Raw genomic sequence first — 19,872 nt, 5'->3', positions numbered from 1 at the left:
AGTAGCAGTAGCAGTAGCAGTAGTAGTAGTAGTAGTAGTAGTAGTAGTAGTAGTAGTAGTAGTAGTAGTAGTAGTAAAACTTTATTTTCAGCTCGGATTGAAGAGTAGTGCATTAGCACTAGTATCTCCGAGAAGGTGTCACCGTGCAGAGTTAATCAACTTGAGGATATATCATACTGAATAAAACTTAGGCAAATGACTAACGTGTTCTTATTTTGTGGCTGCTATGAATATTAGTATTCATAAACTATGAGAATGTTTTGAACGATAGACTATAAACGTATTCAAACGCAAATGAGCTGAGAGTGGGGCAAATATTTACATAAAATTATCTTTGGCTATATCTTTTATTTAATTTGTTCGTCCATGAGTAAAAGAGTGATCAACTTCATTTTATCGCGACCTACCACAACCCGATTGTGCGCGCTAGCCCAAGGTGAAATTTATCGTTATGTTTGGAAAATCTTTTTCACAAGGAATTCGAAAGGATCGCATCATTTTAAAAGTCATTGAATTGTGCTTATGTGCGTGGATCTCAAACCAAGTTTTGGTTAGATATTTTTCTGGAGGTAAGTTACAATACTTTATTTGAATCCTTCCTTGTTAAGGCCGAGGAACAGCCTAGTGAGTATTGATCCCGAAGATTATTTAAGCGTCCTGTTTAAAATGCGTAGCCCACTTGGTAAGGGTGTCAGTTGAAGATTAAAAAATTGATTGTGATACCAAAAGAAATTTACAACTGCTCTTAAAATATACAATTCTTTATTTGATTATCTTCAAGCGTTTTATTCAATTTTCATACCTGAAGAAAATTTACCTGCGTTTGTTCGGGGTGGCTGAGTTGAACTTATTTGATCCTCAGTCATTTAAAACTCCTATAGATACAAATAATCTGCTTTCAGGCCTTCATGATTTCTTCGTTGCTTTGATTTCAAAGTTTCAGTATGAGATAATTCCACGTTTGTCAGTTTCAAGTTGGAAAAGGGCTTATTTAAACATCACTTCGCTCAATAAAAACTGAACCAATTAGCTTCTCGCGGAACCTGTTCAATTCCGCTGATTGCATCTTAATATGGTTGATTATGGCCCAAATAACTCGTGAGTCAGTTAGTAGTGATAATAAACCGATGGGAAGATGATAAAAAAGGCCATCATGAAAAATGTATATGGCTTAATACATTACAGGCGGCGGTTTTCTAATCCTGTGTTCAATTTCGTGTGTACTACTAAGAAACTTCAGGCTTATTTTGACCCCTGCCCTGGTTGCATAAAACCTTTTCCTTGAGTATCACTTTTATTGTCGAAGAATTGTGACTTTCCACAGGACTTTGAGTTTATTGGCTATTTAACACGCTAACACAGCACCCTTATGATGCTTATACAAGGAAAGTTTCCTTCCGGCGGCTAATGAGGAAAATATCTTTTAGAACACTCCTAAAGCCTGCTAATTAAAGTTGTTTTGTATTCAAGTGGAAGAGTGTTTTAATTGTGCTTTAGCCTTACGTCTGGAAGTCCTTTGAAGATTTACAAATTTCTTATTAAGTTACTCACTGCGCATTGTCGGTAGCTAAAATATGCTGACTAAACTTGCGAATCTTATTGAGCGATAACTCTTTTTTTTTAAACCTATGGATAGCAGTCACGACAATTCTTGTATATTATGTTGCAACTATTAACATTCCGTCGGTATAGGCTTGGTTGTCCTGGAACTCGATTTCTTGCCGTGAAGCCGGTGAGCAACAACCGACAGGCGTGACATAATTATGAAATGCTGAAACACCAGAAGATTTGAATCAAAATTGGCAGGGATTTGAATCACATTGTCATGTGCAATAAGTTTATTCCATGTAAGATATGGCGAAAATTCAAAGCTATGAAAAATGATCGGAGAAAGTCCTTTCCGGATCCGTCATCCACCAGAAGTCAAGAACCGTAAGTTCTTGACAGGTATGTTGCCTATGGTTACTCGGGAGACGAAGCTGAACTTTTCTTTTCTCTCCCACTTTTAGCTAGGTTGTCATAAATTTTGAAAATGAGGAATCGAAAGGTGTGGTGATTTTCGAGAATCGTCGGAGACCGTGACTAATTATTTATTCCAAACAAAATATGAAGTGTCGTAATGATATACAAAGCCTTCCATTTTTCTAGGTATAATTTTATGACATTTTTACTTGATTTGGAAAAGTCTCTGGCTTAATTGTGACAGCAAACCGGAGCAGGATAGAATAAAAACCAAAGGAAAATAATGTCTCGTTATTTTTACTCTTGATGAAACTGATTAGTTTAAAGACGTCGGCTCATATTTCTTTCATGCCGGCTCTACCCCAAATTTGATCTGAAATGTCGAATTTTAAGCTGGATGATCTCCTAAAGTAACGCTGAGTCAATGGATTGATAGAGTAGTAGTAGTAGTAGCAGTCTTTATTCAAGAGGGTAGCAACTAATAGTTAAAAAGTAATAAACTTGTGGCCCTCTACTGCATATGAATGAAAATTACATTATTAAACTATAAACGATGGACAGGTAGTAATTCTATAATAAAAATCGAACAGATTGATAAATACATAATAAAGTTCAATAAGAATTATTGATAAAAGTAAGGCAAGTGAGCTTGATCTTGAAGAAATTGCTTTCTCAAGGTGCGCTTAAAACCTTTTACATGCACTCGGCCTCTTCCTTATTTCACAATTTAAATTGTTCGAGTCCTGTATTGCAGACACTACAAACGAGCTTCCTCCTTCAGTCTTTCTCTTGTATGTAGGCGTAATAAAATTCAAGCTGACAAACCTGGTATTACGTGAATGCCGAGAGCTATTCAATTTCAAGGGGTCCATAAGATATTCTGGCACTGCGTGTTCAATTCTCCTATACAATATTGCACATTAATTGATACGAGTTTCTGCGTAAAAAGACAGCCATTTCAATTTGTTGAAAAGCACAACAGAAGAGGCGCGTGGTTCTGCATCGAGTATAATCCTAGCTGCTTTCTTTTGGAGACATAAAAGGCGCAATAAACATTCATTGTTACTTTGGATTGCCAAACAACGCTGCCAAAAATGAAAAGTGGCCTTTTAATAGAATTGTAATAGAGAATCCTTTGCCTTAAAGGGAGACAAGACATAATCGTGTTCAATATACCAGTTCTTTGCGCTAATTTCTTACAAATTCTATCAACGTTATTTGAAAAAGAAAGTTCTGTATCTATATCTACTCCTAATAACTTCACAGTGTCCAGATCCTCGAGTATTTTTCCACTTGAAGTAGAAAGGCTTAGTGAATTAGTGATTGGTGGGTACTCACGGCTGTAGCCAGATTTCAGGACAAGACGAGGCAAGTTTCGAGCGCCGAAGGCGCGAGCCGCTAGAGGGGTCTGGGGGCATGCCCCTCAGAAAACTTTGAAATCTAAAGGTTTAGAAATGCTCTTTTAAGGATTTTCCGTGGAATTTTTCTTCGGAAAATTCAATCTTTAAGAAAAAAATTTAAAAGGCCAAAATTAAGACGAGGCAAGAGCCTCGTCTTGCCTCATGCTAGTTACGGCCCTGGTACTTTGCCCTTCAGCCGGTTCCCAGTCGCCAGCATAGTCTTAGACTTTGACTCATTAAGTGGCAGTCTGTTCATACATGTCCAGGTTTCTACTCATGATCCTTTAAGGCAGGCTGCAAGTTACCCCGAATCTCGCCTAAGTGTCCCACATCTCTAGAACATGAGAAGAGAGGGTTGTGTCATCTGCGTACAAGTCTATCTGTATATTCCCATTGTTAACAATCAATCAATCAATCAATCAATTTATTTAACGTGGTCAGAACGCTTAGCTAAAAGCTAAGGTACACAAATGACCTCAGATATATCTCTTCCCAAACTGACAACAAACTGCTGCCTGTCTACAAGGTACGACTGGAATCAAATAGCTGTCCGCTCACATAAACCATATGTCCCAAGTTTCTTTAACAGAAGCGTATGGTCAACCAGGTCGAAAGCCTTTTGGGAGTCTATCAGAATCATACCTGTAACTTGATCCTTGTCGAGGCAAAACAGCAACTCATTTATTAGCTTGATAAGAGCTATTTCAGTCCCATGATTTTTGCGGAGGCCTGACTAACATCGATAGATCAAATTTTTTTCACTTAAGTAATGATACGAATGATTGTGAACATGCCTCTCCAAAATTTTCGACAGGATGGGCAATACTGAAATTGGACGGTAGTTGTTTAAGTCGCTTCTATCCCCAGATTTAAATAAAGGAGTAACCCACGCCATTTTTCAGCGTAATGGAAACTCTGCGTACTCAAGAGATTTGTTCATGATCTTGGTTATAGAAACTGAAATTACCGGCGCAACTGACCTTAGGATTTTAACGCTAAAATGATCGATTCCAACTGCTTTGCTTTGGTTTAGACATAGTCCTCTCTATTAACTATGGTTTAGAGCACAAAGGTTGTTCTTAACAAATGCACAGGTCACTGATGGTATGGAAAACTCAATATCAGGGTCCTTTCTAGACCGTACAAAACTTACGAATTTTGACATTTCGAAGGGTATGCTAGGAAGTTTAGCTCTTATACGATCAGCAATCAGATACAATGAAATATATGAAGTTCATATATTTTGAAAAGGCAAGGTACTTGCCTTTTCCGTGACACTCTTTTCTCACGCCAAGGACAGTGGATAACAAGAACTTGATTGAACAAATCTTCCCAGGCGCCTAAAACATCGTTTATTGAGTCGTAAATAAAAGCAGTGTCCCACGGGGTTTCTTTTAAGGAGGAAAGGAAGCGTGACTCATCGAAGCCTTTCATGTTATGGTATTTGAATGAATGACTAGTTTATTAAACTCTCTGGTAGTAAAGGACCTGACTTATGGAGTGTGTTTTACCATCTTCAGACAACCATTATCTAAAACTAAAAATTTACGACTATAACGATGATAATAACAATTGAATCATTTGATCGTAGAAGAATCGCCATGTGCATACGACGCACGTTTGTAAGAGCGCACCGCGAACACGGGCAAATGATCAGCCAAACCAAACTCCCTAACACCAATAGAATGGATCCTCTCGGGTCGATTAGCAAATATGTGATCCAGACATGTTTTACTCACAGGCCTTGTTACCTGGGTAACAAGTCGCTTAAGTAAGTAGTAAGTAAAGTAAGTAATTCTTTATATAATGTGGCACCACACTTAGCTACAAGCTACTTTCCAGGAGGCCCCCAATAAACAACAGAAACAAATAATTTAAATTGAACATAAATCGTTAAGAATCCAAACTGGCCGGAGGCAAACCAGTTGGCTATTTACAAGCGTGGCCGAGGATTTGAACTCGAAGCTACCGTGAAACAAATCTAGGGAGTGGTCAAAGCGGGATTCGAACCCGGGAGCAGCGGATTGCGAGTCCGACGCGCTGACCACTCGGCCACGCTACTTGAAATTCACTGTCGTAAAAGAACAAATTAAATGATGTTTCTTGAATTTCAAAGTAGCCAGGTAGTTCACGTTTGAGTCTCCAGTTAATATCTCCATATTCAGTAAATATGCTCTCTCAACGTTATTCTCTAAAGCCTCGTCGTCTTTTCGAGTGTAGGATGGTGGACGATAAATTCCAGCAAACACTGAACAATGGGCGATTAGATTTAATTGGACAAACTTCTATCCATGCTACTTCAATATCGCAATCTTCTAAATCTGTCCTTCGTCTATACTTAAGATCTTGATTAACATATACTAATACGCCACTTTTCTTCTTCTTGCCCTTTCGATACCTACGGTACATTTCAAAACCAGGAACAGAGTAGAGCATATCGGGAACATGGGGTTTCAAAGCTGACTCATTAATAGATAAAATGTCAACCTGCGGTCTGTTAGCATATATCCAGCATGTGGAGTCCAATTTGCTCCAATTTTGAAATTGACAGTCCATCCACATTCCATGTTCCAAACCGAAGCTCTTTATTTCCAAGCCCCAGGTTAAAAGACTCGCTCACTCCGCGACCACTAACGGAAGACTGAATCGATTCGCTTGAAAGATCAAGCACAGACCAGTTCGAGCTCGCATCATCTATTTGCGTGCCTTCAATACTAATCAAGCAGCTTAGGTCTGAGTCTTGAAGCGTTGAATTAGCGTCTATATGACGGCCCTGGGTTAATGGCAACATCTCCAGATAACAGTACTAGAAACAGTGCAGACAATGAAACCTTTGAGATGTAAATTCCAGCTTTGAGCTTCAAACATGGCGGCACAGAGTTGATACCCGAAACTCGTGGAAGCCCACTATTTCTTGATGGAAATTCTCTACTGGCAAGATTCAGCGTTAGAAAGAAACTATCTTGATTTACCACAGGATTTGTCGTAACGAAGGGAGGGAAGAGGCAATACAATCAAAACTAGCATGAAAAAGCGGGAGGTAACCGAAAGCAGCCCACGCGCCATGTTGTTGCGTCACTTCGAGACACAGCCACTGAGAGGATGTCAACCAGTTTTCCATTTCACTATCATCAGTAGTGCACGTTGAATTGAATTCATTTTGCTGCCTGTAGGTTAGGGCCTACAAATCCACCACTTTCTCCAACCTATAACATGTATCCAGCACTCTATCCGACGATTGCGATATGAAAATAAAAGAAATTTTTATCCAACTGTGCTTCGTAGTGTACAAATAACGCCCAAAACGAGCATAAATATCTTGCGGGACGTGTACCTCAGAGAACCGGTTGGAAAGGTTTCTCGCATCGCGCAAGCGACGAAATCGATTGAAGTTACGAAAAAAATGGCAGACAATTGAAATCATTTTTCTGACGACGAAGGGTCGGAATGCCTGGCGAATATTGATCCAAGTTTATTAGATGGACCGAACGAAGAAAAGCAGGTAGACGACGATGAAATTTCATCATTTACTGAAGAAAATAGAAATAGCAACACGACAACGCGCAAATTTCGTTCCGCTTCGCATACTCCTGTCACGCACTCCCCGTAAATATGATCCGCGAATAACAGTTTGGCGTGTTAGATAATAAATCTCTTATTAGACGTTTTGTTGTGCAGTATCACTGAGTATTTTTACTTGTTGTTGGTATTTTGACTCTCCCTATGGGCTCGTCAAAATACTGCACAACTATGGTGGCCTAGGAATGCCATAAGAAAATTGTGCAGTACCTTGTTAGTTTCCCGTTATTCATTATATTATTTCATTTTATTTTTAAACTTTAAACGAAAAACAATTATATCGAGATACTTTAAATCAAAAAGTGAAATAAAAACTTTTAATCGATAGTTAAATGAAATGAAAATAATCTTATCTTAGCCTAGCAGTGCCATAAGGTTTTTCTTAAAAAAAAAAAAAAATTCGGTCGTGGCCTATCGATGCCATAGCCCACAATGCACTTGGGTCATGATGTTTTCTGCCAAGATGGCGGGAAATCAAATCAGGAATGGCGACTGGATGCAAGATCAAACGCTTAAAGGTGATTTATCAAAGTACGTCCGGCAAAACTGGAAAAAAGGGAGATTTTGGACTTCATAGAATCGAAATACCCAATTTTTGCATGGAGTGAGCGAACTTTAGCACGCAGGCTGCAGTACTTTGAGATTAAGTTCACGAATTATGAAGTGGATATTGAAGATGTGAAAGAAGCTGTGAGACGCGAAATGGATGGTCCGGGACAGCTGCTTGGCTATCGTTCCATGCAACAGAAGGTGCGCGAGATTCACGGGCTAAATGTGCCCCGTGATGTTGTTTACGCTATGATGAAAGAAGTTTCCCCGGAAGGGCTTCAAGCAAGAGGAGGTGTGGGAAAAGCAAAGCGGCACCGGAGAACCAATACTTTTGTTACTGGTGTAAGTAGGCTTTTATCCGTTTTTTACTTGAAATGACGCCGCGTTGAAATAGCTATTAGGAGTAGTTACCCGACATGAAGAAATCGTGTAACAACACACTGAAAATGCTTCAATCACACATCGCTTAGGAGCCACGCAAAAGATCACCGAAGAGGATTGTGGGCTATGGCATCGATAGGCTACGACCGAATTAATATTTTTTTTTTTTTTTTTTTTTAAGAAAAACCTTATGGCACTGCTAAGTTAAGATAAGATTATTTTCGTTTCATTTAGCTATTTATTAAAAATTTTTATTTCACTTTTTGATTTAAAGTATCTCGATATAATTTTTTTCGTTTAAAGTTTAAAAATAAAGTGAAATAACATAATAAATAACGGGAAACTAACAAGGTACTACACAATTTTCTTATGGCATTCCTAGGCCACCATACACAATTCGTAAAAATTCTCAGCGATACTGCACAAAGAAACGTCCACTGAATAAGTTATACATAAATAAGTTATATACATAAGTTATACATATTCAAAACCGTGACTTCCTTCTATGCTCAACACTCAGAGCGAGAACTTTGTCCCAAACTCGCCAAAACTCTGCCAAACAACTCGTTCAGAAATGTTTTATCCTCATCTGGGCTCACTAAAAGTAGTAAAACCTTTATTCTGGAGAGCTTATAGCTGTTTTCTTACATTACTGGCAATGCCTGTTAGTAATGTTTTTTGTTGTCGTTCTCGTAACGTTGTTGTTTCCATTACCATTCAGTCATTGCCACCCCTATATTTACATTGGTATCACGAATGACATTGGCATTGGTATTACCATAGCCAGAACAATGGCAATTGCCATCTTCATAGCCATATCGGTGGTCACTGCTTCGATAATTTCCTTAACCAATGATATTATTGCTGTATCGTGTACTAACCACTACTTTGTCCGATTTTCGTAGGCTTCAAATCCATTTCTCCATCGATGTCGTTTAGCGGAGTGATGACGGAAAGAAGACAGCTTCTACACGATCAATGGCTGAAGAAGCCACCAAATGCTGTATTTCTACAACAAGCTGACTCCTCCCGTTTAATTGAAGAGTTGAAGTTGGTTTTTTGCTTCATCCCCAAAGTTTCAGGTTCAATTTGGAAACGAACCCTGTATAGTGCTGAGAATAATGGCGAACAACTGAAAGGAGTCCCACACAACAAAAAGTTATTCTCTTGGCTCCAAGACTACAGCATTCTTGAGCGGCAAAAGATCTTGAGCACTTACTACAAAGCCATGTTTTTCAGAGAGCCCTTTGCAAGGCTGGCATCAGCATATCGAGACAAAATTAAAAAGCCATGGTTCAAAAGATTTCTCCACCCCGGTAAAACAAAGCGAGAAATAGAGAGGGAAAAAGATCTTCCATTTTCAGCATTTTGTAAGAAGAGTTATTGAAACCAACGCCACTCAGCAAAAAGCTGGTATCGAGGATCAACATTGGCGATCATACGAACATATTTGCCCATGTGAAGTGGACTATGACTTCATTGGTCACTTCGAGAATTTAGATAAGGGAGCACCAACGATTCTGAAGATTATTGGTGTCGATAGCTATGTAACATTTCCTTGTTATCGCTCGTCCAAGACTTTGTCATATATGTCGAAATACTACTCCCAGTTGACGTTAGACAAAATCTTTCAACTGAAGGAACTGTTTGACCTGGATTTTAAACTGTTTGGGTATGACTTTCCGGGGCCTTTAGAGGATATTTTAAGGGAAAAAGGTCTCCTAGAGGAAAGCTGACTAAAGTCTTTGCCTGAGTATCCCGAAGCCGTCTAGTGTTGGTTTTCACGTGACGTCATCAAAATCAAACAAATAAAGAATTCTCAATCCTTTTGAGATTCTAGTTTAGATATCTATTAGAACAGCTGAAGACTTGTCTTTTTATGAATGTTGATAGGGATTTTCGGCTTGTGATAAAGCAAGGTTGAAATTTTAAGCTTTGCGCGTCACGATATCGATATTACAATGACGACCGAGAATGCTGTCACCCAGGTTAAGAAAAGTGACTTATCCACTGAGATTTCGCAATCTGAACAATCCTTGTATGAAAATAAGTACATATTATAGTTGTTTATGAGCCCTTAAAAGACGACTACAGGCTTTTTTATTGCAAAAATCGATTACATACGTTTCTTTGAGCTTCCGTCCGCCATGTCTGTGTCCTAGATAGGATGTAGGAGAAGGGGCCTACGGTTTCTCGTCGTTATGCGAGAAGATTAGAATGTCTAACCATTTGCAGATGTCATAGGAAAGGAAGCACATTCTCTTCAGTTATTTTAAGACCCTGAATGTTGGGTCCGGTCTGGGGCTCGAACCCTCCACCTCCCGCACGGCAGTCCGGCGCTCTAAGCTAAGCTAACCATTTTTTGAACAAAACATTAATTTTTTCGAATATCTCCCGCACACTACGTTTCTTGGGCATTTTACGGTCCCATAAGACCTTCTTTATATTTTTACGCGACGCATTTGAATTAGGATAAATTTTCTCTTCCTATTCTAAGATAGTTATGAAATAGGAATAGATAAGATATTGAAACAGCTTTAGAGCAGAGGCTACATTGAATTTCTTCGCTTTTGATGGGCTCGTAAACCGCTTAGTTCTAGTCCTCTCTCGGTCGAGGAAGTTGACGAAGATTCATTTATACGACAAACTCACTTTGAGTGAGACAAGAGGGTACTAGCTTGTTAGAAGATTTTTCCAATACTTTCTTGTATAGTTGATACTTTCTTTTTGTATACTGAGATTGGCTGCTCTGACTTGAACGTTCAGTACATTTGCAGTTCACACAGTGGACGTTTCAGGGAACTGCACACTCGGGAGTGAATTAGTGAAAGGCCACAACAATAAAAACCATAAAGACCGGTTACGTACACCGCGAAGCCTTACTCAAATCACTGAAGGTCTCGGGCTTTCTCTACAAGGAGCTGACTTAAATAAATAAATAAATGCGTTTCACTGTTCGCTTTCCGCCCTCTCTTCACTGAAATAAATGTTCAGATAAATGGTTTAGCTAAATCGAAGATTGTTTAGGGTGTGGCTTTGTTAAACAAAGGCTAATGACCCTAAATGCCGATAAGTGTAAGGTCATGAACATCGACTTTAAGAAGAACAAGCATGCTTTCGAGCCTGTAACCGTCAATGGGAAGGATCTCTCCGTTGTTAGCTCTGCCAAGATCTTAGGTGTGACTCTCTCTAATGATCTTACGTGGAATGATCATATATCGGAGGCTATCAAGAAAGCCAATAAGAGATTATATTTCCTGGTTCTCCTTAGGAGAGCGGGAGTGGACCCTCGTGACATAATCAACTTTTACTGCACTGTTGTTAGACCTGTCCTGGAATATTGTTCGCGCGTTTTTCACCATGCATTGCCCGAGTATTTAAGTAATGACATTGAACGAGCACAGAAAAGGGCGTTAAGTATCATCTTACCAGATTGTTCTGACAGTCTATGCTGGAGTAGCTATAATTTAGACACTTTGCAGTCTCGGCGCGAGGAACAATGTTCTAAACTGTTTGATGCAATCTCTAATGACCACAAACTATCTCATTTATTTCCTACCAATCATGTAAACCATTATAATCTAAGGAGAATTAGAAAGTACGACCTCCCTGGCGTGCACACCAAGCGTTTTCAGCGGTCGTTCATCCCGAGCATGTGCCGACAAGCAAACAACACTGCGTGAATATTCGACTGATCAAGCCTGCCTAGTATTACTCGATCTTAGTGATATTTTATCTTTTTATAGTTTCTGATACAATTGTAACTTTTATTATATTCCTGTATGTATTATACTCCTGTATGTATCCTGATTATAACATAGTATATGATTTTAAAATATTATGCAATTATACTCCTGTATGTATCCTGATTATAACATAGTATATCATTTTAAAATATTATGCAATTCAGCCCCTTGGCTGCGATGTAATATTTTTTTTTAAACTATTAAACTAACCAGTTTAATATTTTGAACTGGGACTCACTGATCAGTAATCAGTAGCTCTACGATGAATTTTTTTTTCAGGCTTTCTAGACCAGCGTTGTTTTTATGCCAAAAGTGTGATGAATGATTAGCTCTATTTTACAAAAAGTGAATACCTGTTTGACCAGGTGTTAACTTTTTATTAGTCTCATCAAGAAATCAGTCTTTGCTAAATAGGATTAAAAAAAATGAGAAGCCGTCAAACATCAGGAAAGTCAAATTAAAGGTAGATCTTAACAGGTATCATTGTTGCCTCTTTCTAATTTGAGACAAGTTTGAAATCCAATATTTAGAACTGCTGTTTAATTTTTAGTTCCCATTGAATAACATTTTTTCAAATATTTTCTATGCAAACTAACAACAAACAACCTGCAGTCTGCAAGGCAAATACTGACCCTTTGTTTGCCATAAATATTTCCTATTCAGTGAAATTATGTCTATCAACTTTAGGTTGGCCTTTCAGTGCTTGCCTTTATGTATTTGATGTAAGGCTGGGCATAATGTCCTAACCCACACTCTGTGATATATCTACAATGGATAAAATGAAATTATCATAAATAAAAAAACATATCACGTAAAAAACGACCAAAAGCGAAGTAAATAATAAATTTACAAACGGCGCCCCATATTTACGGTCGTTTTTTACGTGGGCGCAGTTTGTAAATTTATTATTTATTTCGCTTTTGGTCGTTTTTAACGTGATATGTTTTTTTATTTATGATAATTTCATTTTATCCATTGGCTATTTAATAAAACCAATCTTGCGTTACTTGGTTATTTGATATAACCAATCTTGCGTTATTTGGTTATTTGATATAACCAATCTTGCGTTACGTGGCTATTTGATATAACCAATCTTGCGTTATTTGGTTATTTGATATAACCAATCTTGCGTTACGTGGTTATTTGATATAACCAATCTTGCGTTATTTGGTTATTTGATATAACCAATCTTGCGTTATTTGGTTATATCAAATATCAAATCAAATAACCAAATAACGCAAGATTGGTTATATCAAATAACCACGTAACGCAAGATTGGTTATATCAAATAACCAAATAACGCAAGATTGGTTATATCAAATAACCAAATAAAGCAAGATTGGTTTTATTAAATAGCCAAATAACGCAAGATTGGTTTCATTAAATAACCAATGGATAAAATGACAAAAAGCGAAATAAATATTAAATTTACAAACGGCGCCCCATTAGCATCTGTGAGGATTGTCGGTGGTTGTGACTTCCTTATTAATGACCATTCATAATACGTATTTGCTGGGGACATAATACGGGCTCCTACACGACATACTTACTTTTGCGCAGACCTCCCGGATGTTGATAAATAGCATAATAGCACGACTACTGCAAACCGACATGAAATCAGCCGAGGATTCCTTTGGGCATAAACAAGGGCACTAAACAGATGTTGTCCCTGCTAATTTTCGTCTCCTTCGTCACCTGTGCGAACGGTATGTTTCTGAATGTTTACCTGGTGTACTAGGGAATATATAATTTTCCGACATGCTACCGTTTTGAAGTTGAGTTCGGTAATACGTGTTTGAGGGCATTTTCTCTGTGTTAATTCATATTTTTTTCAACTTTTTTTTGTCAAGGCGGGCGAGTACACTGATTAACAGTTTTAGCTGTGAGCTTTCAACTTCAGCTATAATTTAACGCGACCATAGACAGGGTTTTCAATTGATATACACTCTTCGATCGAGTCAGTTAATTCTAGAGGGGTTAATCACAGATGATGTGGAATGGTGTAGGGCTATGAGTAATCTAAAAACACCCCATGCCTTTACGGCAAGTCGAAAAAACAACAAAGCCACATCATTAAAAATGTATTATTAATAATAATAATAAAAAAAAGCAAGAACGACACGGTTGAGTGATTGCAAGACAACACAAACAGTTACGTTTCTCAATACGCCATAGCTTAAACGGTATAATCAATGGACACTGCTGTATTTGTAATGACTGTAACACTGCAATGTGAGAATTTGTGCACAACAATATTTAAGGCTTAGCAACACCAGAGCAATGCAAATGTCTCCTCATGAGTTGTGCAAGGTGCACAGTCACAGTGCTGGTATGCTTAGGGTGGTATGCAGATTTTTTTTTTCTTTGGTAAGTGAGTAGTTTGACAGTTAATGTATTCCAAAGTGACCAATCAGAAGTGTGGCAAAGTAAAAGGTTTGGGTAATTTTTTTGAGGAGTTTTAGAAAGTTTTAAAGCCAAGGCTAATTGAGGGTACTAGGCTTGTTAACTGACAATTACTGTGAATGCAAAAATCATAAAAATGGCTTTTGAGCTAGAAGCATTATGAAGAGATTATAGTATTTGACCACACTTTTCCTTACATTTTTGCTCTTTACTGAGTTAGAAGAAACTTATGTGGGATTTTGTTTTAATTGTTTTATATGTGTCCTCACAGAGCTCGTTATCCTAATTCTCCATATAAAATTTGTTCAGTGCAATGTTTCACTTATGAATGCAAAATAGAATTGTAGAGGCTAGTGCTTCTAAAAACTGCGCAACAAAGAGATCACCTTTTCTACAAGCTTCCTCACTGCTGTTCTAATATTTTTTAACACAGATGTCAAAATGCACTTTTTGTTTCACTTCTATAAGAACTTGTTTGAAAACTGCAGAATTATTCAATCAATGTTCCATGTTTTGTTTACTTTATTTCTTTCTGTTCATAGCTACTGTTATTAACTTAGTCGTTTGAGTTTTTTTTCTTGCAGTTCCCCATTATACTTTTTTTTCTCTTTCAAGTATTTGCTCGAAAACTGAAAAAAGCATGTATTCATTCAGTGTTTCATGTGTGTTTACCCTGTTTCTTTATTTTCATAGCTTTTGTTATTCACTTTTTTGAGGTTTGTCTCTCCAGATATTCTATTATATTTTTTTGTCGTACGTTTTTTTTTCTGGTTCTTTGTTGTAAAGCAGCTGCAACAACATGCGAAGAACAAAGAGACCAAGCCTCACAAGACGGCTTGGTGGGCGCGTTTGTCCCAGAATGCAATGCAGATGGTAGTTTCAAGCCTGAACAATGCTGGGGATCAACAGGGTACTGTTGGTGCGTGAACGAACATGGCGCTGAAGTACCGGGTACTAAAGTACGAGGAAAACCAGAGTGCAGCAAGAAAGGTACCTTCAGTAACTTCAGAAATCGAACTAATTGGAATCAAACGTGGCCTATTTTGTTTTCAAACACTTCATTAGATTATCTACACGTGCTCGTTTAACCGCCGCTTAAGTGAGTACTGCATGGCAAGCACCGCCCCCAAATGAGCGACGCACTTCATGTAGAACATAAAGCAACGCCTTTCCATTTCTACCGTTATTTTCCACCTTCTTAACCATCTACCACACGTTATTGCGTGCATGAGAGTACTTAAAACAGCTTACAAAGTCAAGTATTTCCAAATGGCAGACCATGCGCCGAGACCCTTTTGTTACTCGAATCTTCGAATTCAGTTTGATGCGTAGAAAGTTGCACTTAATATTTTTCCCCTACCACTTGGCCTTAAGCGAGAACCCTGGTGTCGATCTACACAAGTTAAGCTTAAATCAACTCCCAAAAGAGTGAGTCATCCCTTGATACTGTAGAATATAATGATTTCTCGTCATACTTTGCTGGTATAGGTGTCCTATCTCTTTGCCAAAGCCTTCAAGCAATCATCGTCAACGTTCCGGGTTGGTGCGGACCTCCTAGGTGTAAACCGGACGGAAATTTTGAGGAAGTGCAGTGTTGTGCCAGCACTGGGAAGTGTTACTGCGTGGACAAGGAAGGAAAGAAGGTTAAAGGAACGGAAAAATCTGGACAACCAGATTGTGAATGTATGACCCCATCATTGAATGCTTTGTAATTGTTACAATGAGTTAAGAAATGAGTCGGAGAATGAAAACAGGATCGAATAATTGAATGTGTGGGAAAGAGACAAATAAACAGAGTAATATATTAGTATTCAGATAAAATTTCGGTGGGGCCCTAGTTCTTTCGGATAGTCCGAGATCGACTCCTTTCTGGGGTCATAGGATTATGATGTTCAGCGAGACATTCTACCCTCGCAGTGGCACACAATCTGTTCTCTGAGTTACCTATGTTTCCCCAACATCTAGTAACTTCTTTAAAGTTCTGTGGAAACTGGAATGAACTCCGACAGCCATGCACTGCATTTTAGCTTGTCTTTGTTGTTGTGTATCCAACCAATACTTTTTTTTTTATCGCACTTTCAGCTTACACATCGAAGTGTGAAAGAACAAGGCTGGAGGCTTTAGCGAAAGGTCCTTTACCAGGACAGTTTATTCCACATTGCAGAGAAGATGGCTCTTTTGAGCCCGTGCAATGTTGGGCCAGCACTGGATTTTGTTGGTGTGTTGAAGAGAATGGTGCGAAGAAGGATGGTACCACGGTGCGGTTCAAGCAACCGGACTGTTGAAAAGTCAGGTGAAAAGATATACGTTTTTTGATACTGATTGACAAGTTGAATTTAGCCTTTGAACTTGTGTGCATAATAAATAAATGTGCTATCGATGTGGTACTAGTTGATATTCTCAAGTTAATCCGCAATAAGCGCCTTTCCTTAAGGTCAAATTTTGAATTGAATTTAGTTTAGAAAGTGTAGTTTAGTGAATTGACCCGCAGTGTAGGCATCACAATATCACACCTAATTTAGGCTCCTGAAGGCGTATTTTTCGCCCTTGGGGCGGCATTTGCTCACGATTCTTCAAACAAACAAACAAACTATACATTAGATGTTACCAACAGCTAGGAACATTTATGAGTCTTTTCTTGATTGCAGAGTTCAAGAGGAACACTCTCGCGGGACGAACAACTAATAAAACCTGTTCTGGCCTGAAAATAGTGCAGTATTAGTTTCGTTAAAAACGAATGGCATAGTTGTAGAAATAAAATGACTAGACTGCACAATCCTTGCGGTGAAGAAACTTGTAGGGAGTAGGATGTTGTTATGATTACTTTTTTTTTACCCCCAGTAGTGGGTGGGAAGGCTGAGGTCACAACTTGAGACAAAAGAGTGTCCGATAAAGTACAGTGACTCTTCTCGTTTTATGCCTTCCCTGTCCCCATCCTCATGTCTGCTATACTAGAGTGAGATGGATTTTATGTCATGTTCTTTTACATAGTACGTAACCAAAGTCGATCTTTGGATCGATTTATCGTTCACGAAAGTGTCTGGACTGAACAGATTCTGGGAATGAGCTTACGAAGGCTTCTGTTTGTGCACAGTTTGGAAGATATCTTACAAGAAGTTCCCTATCTCCTTGTGCGTATCTTCTAAAATAGATAAATCGAAAAGGTGATCAAAGTCCCCCGCTTCTGACTGCTTTTATCGGGAAATATTTCGTTCCCCGTGAAGGAATCAGAGAAGCTGTTGTAACCAATCTTAATTAGTGAAAACAGATTGCTTTGAAAGTCCTCAAATTTACAAATTACATGTATTTCTGGTCATATATTCCAGTTTGGAATGGTGTAGGAATTTTTATCGTCATGAACCCCTCCGTTTCACTCCGAAGATCAATGTTAATATTGTTTGCAATGTACGTCACACATCTCTTATAATTTTCGCTCTGAGATTTTGGTGATCCAATGGTTACTAAGTTTCCTTTTTGCCCCAGTTTTTGTAGATAAATTAATTAGGTGTCGTAAGGAGAAACTCGTCTTTGGTCACCGAGAGTGAAAGGACGAAATGAGCTATTAGCAACAAAGTCGATCTCGCCAGGTGCAACATCCAGACTGTTCCCTGTCACTGACGGCATCCTTAATGACAGAGATGTCGCAGATACCTGTTTTGCTCTTTACATTTTCGCAATCAGCTTGTCAAACACTTCAGCATGTTCAAGATTTACCACTTGAAAGTCCTTAGGCATGAAAGAAATGTTCTCTAATGACATGGTATTGACATCACGTAAAACGATCTTAAGTTGTGATTGCTTGAAATTTGTACCGAAATAATCATCTGGAGATAATAGAGTAATCATGTGTTTATTTACAAATTTGCACAAGAATATAGTGTTAGCGATAATGCCGCTCACTAATTTTGTGTTTTCTCAGTAAGTGCAGGTTTTTTAAACGGTGGTAACGAAAATTGCTTTTTCTTCGTCAAGTTTGTATTCTCGAGGAGTTCCTTTGATACCGATTGTCTTGTCACGAATGCCATTTTTATCATCCCTTCTTAGCCTAACGACATTATGCAACCTTTGGGTAAACCGAGAAGAGATTTCCTTCAGCTGCAATCGGAAATCCTTAGACACTATTGAATAGATCAGTGGATCGGATGCTGAGTTAATTACAACACCGATAACACAGATGTTGTAGATCATCCAGAAGAATTTCTCGAAGAAGAATTCTTTCCAGAATACCAGCAAAACACGAAGGAAATTCAGTGGAAGCATCGAGATCGTGAACACTAGCACTATGGGTGTGAGAATTTTCTTTGCCTTCGAATTCTGCCTCATTCTCTTTTCCTCTCCCGTAAATCGCATAGAAATATGAGAATCTCGAATGTTCTTCTCTCTTGAACGCTGTTTAATAATTGATCTGTGGAAGTTGTTGCTGTGCTGTAGCTGTCTGGTTATCTTAGCATAGGTAAAAACGATGATTCCCAGAGGCAGCAGGTACCAAAAGATTGTCATAGAAATGATGTATACAATGTGTATTGTGTGAGACCAAGCGACATCACAGTACGTCACTGTAGGATCTTCCACAAAATTCATCACGAAAAGCAACGGAAAAGTCACAACGAGAAACGAAACGATCCAAATCACAACAATTACCCATTTTAATGGCTTTGTTGAGATATAGGTGCTGCAACGAAATCCATTAAAGGTAGATATTTTTCTGTAGCGTTCAATAGCTATAGCGGTAATGGACCAAACAGATACCCCGTGGAAGACTTCTGCTAAGGGATAAAAATATAGACACCCCACTTTTCCAAATGGCCAATGCAGCGGAAGTTGCTCTTTCGCCACGGCAATTGGAAAACTGATAGCCAAGATCCCAATATCAGCCAATGCCAGATTCCTGATGAAAAGTTTCAGCCCCGAGCGAAATTTTCGTTGTCTCGATATCACAAATGATACCGTTATGTTTCCAACGAGGCCCACGAAAGCTAACATGACCTCGAAAGTTAGGCGAGCGACCATCACGACAAATGGCTCCTCGTAGTAGGCTTGCTTCATCGAAGGCGATATGTAGTTCTCCCCATCAGAATTATTGTTTTGTACATTCATCACGGCTCAGAATCTTTACAAAACCGGGCGTTTCAAACTCCTGCTAAACAGATCGCTCTCTTTGATAGCCAGATTGAGGTCAGTCGTCAGGCAATGACAGCTTCATGCCACAGCAATTTTTTCTTGAAGTCGGATGGATTGTCTCGTTCTCTTTATCAACCTTTTCTACTCAATACATCTGGTCGCAAACTCTTTTAGTTTCCCCAGGTGGTGTGGCTCATGGTGAATGTGAAGCATTTCAGATCACCTTGATAGACAACAAAAACATTTTACCGTATGTAATCATGATGATAAACTACTTATGCATATGTGATATCCACATCAATCCACTCAACTCGCATATATTTGGTCAAATCAACAACAGGAAATCAAATAAACGCTAACTCACTCACTCCCAGAAGTGATTAAAAATGATTTTCTCCCAACTTCATGAAAAACGTTGTTACGCAAAAGGGAGCCAAGAAGTAAGAAAAATGTCAACTGAAGGAAATTGCTTGATTCAAAACCAAACTCATAGGGTTGAAACTACGTGATTACAAGAATAAAATCGCAGAGGAGGTATTGATTCACAAATCTCTTGACAGTGAAAACATCTCAGCTAGCCGGAATCTTAAACCTCGACTCTGATTGGTTACAAAAGCGCTCGTAAAGGCCTTTCACGATACGAACTGTGGTTTTGAAAAATTTTCCCGCTCTATTTGTTGCTAAGTGGAAAACACAAATAAGCAGAAAAAGACCTAAGGCAAAGTTTTTTC

The 19,872-nt window shown here is 38.6% G+C and overlaps 2 protein-coding genes and 1 pseudogene across 3 annotated transcripts; 2 read left to right on the top strand and 1 right to left on the bottom strand.

The window, feature by feature from the left end:
- The first annotated feature begins 382 nt into the window (after window positions 1-382).
- Window positions 383-10,091, top strand: LOC148736534 (carbohydrate sulfotransferase 10-like; annotated as a pseudogene).
- Window positions 10,092-13,164: 3,073 nt separating this feature from the next.
- LOC111337072 (equistatin) lies at window positions 13,165-16,796 on the top strand. 2 transcript variants are annotated; one of them, XM_022943310.2, is made up of 5 exons: window positions 13,165-13,323; window positions 14,810-15,010; window positions 15,509-15,703; window positions 16,103-16,313; window positions 16,669-16,796. In XM_022943310.2, the coding sequence occupies exons 1-4, from the start codon at window positions 13,278-13,280 to the stop codon at window positions 16,303-16,305; spliced, it is 645 nt and encodes a 214-aa protein (XP_022799045.1). In that variant the 5' UTR covers window positions 13,165-13,277; the 3' UTR covers window positions 16,306-16,313; window positions 16,669-16,796. The 2 variants fall into 2 exon arrangements, with proteins under 2 accessions (XP_022799045.1, XP_022799038.1); XM_022943303.2 differs by having other exon boundaries at window positions 14,807-15,010.
- A 475-nt stretch (window positions 16,797-17,271) lies between these two features.
- Window positions 17,272-19,811, bottom strand: LOC111337062 (neuropeptide Y receptor type 6-like). The gene has a single exon (XM_022943292.2). It carries the CDS (start codon window positions 19,115-19,117, stop codon window positions 17,954-17,956), a length of 1,164 nt encoding a protein of 387 aa, XP_022799027.1. The 5' UTR covers window positions 19,118-19,811; the 3' UTR covers window positions 17,272-17,953.
- Window positions 19,812-19,872: the final 61 nt, after the last annotated feature.

The sequence above is a fragment of the Stylophora pistillata genome, chromosome 3, assembly GCF_964205215.1.
Source record: "Stylophora pistillata chromosome 3, jaStyPist1.2, whole genome shotgun sequence".
NCBI classification, from domain to species: domain Eukaryota; kingdom Metazoa; phylum Cnidaria; class Anthozoa; order Scleractinia; family Pocilloporidae; genus Stylophora; species Stylophora pistillata.
Note: the sequence above shows the minus strand (reverse complement) of the source record. Positions and strands in the feature narration are given on the sequence as shown.

Bases quoted from the DNA above. Each gene is read 5' to 3' on its own strand.
- LOC111337072 (XM_022943303.2), top strand. From the start codon at position 13,278: ATGTTGTCCCTGCTAATTTTCGTCTCCTTCGTCACCTGTGCGAACG. The intron at 13,324-14,806 runs GTATGTTTCTGA...TTTGTTGTAAAG, and splicing joins CTTCGTCACCTGTGCGAACG to CAGCTGCAACAACATGCGAA. The intron at 15,011-15,508 runs GTACCTTCAGTA...TTGCTGGTATAG, and splicing joins ACCAGAGTGCAGCAAGAAAG to GTGTCCTATCTCTTTGCCAA.
- LOC111337062 (XM_022943292.2), bottom strand. From the start codon at position 19,117: ATGAATGTACAAAACAATAATTCTGATGGGGAGAACTACATATCGCCT.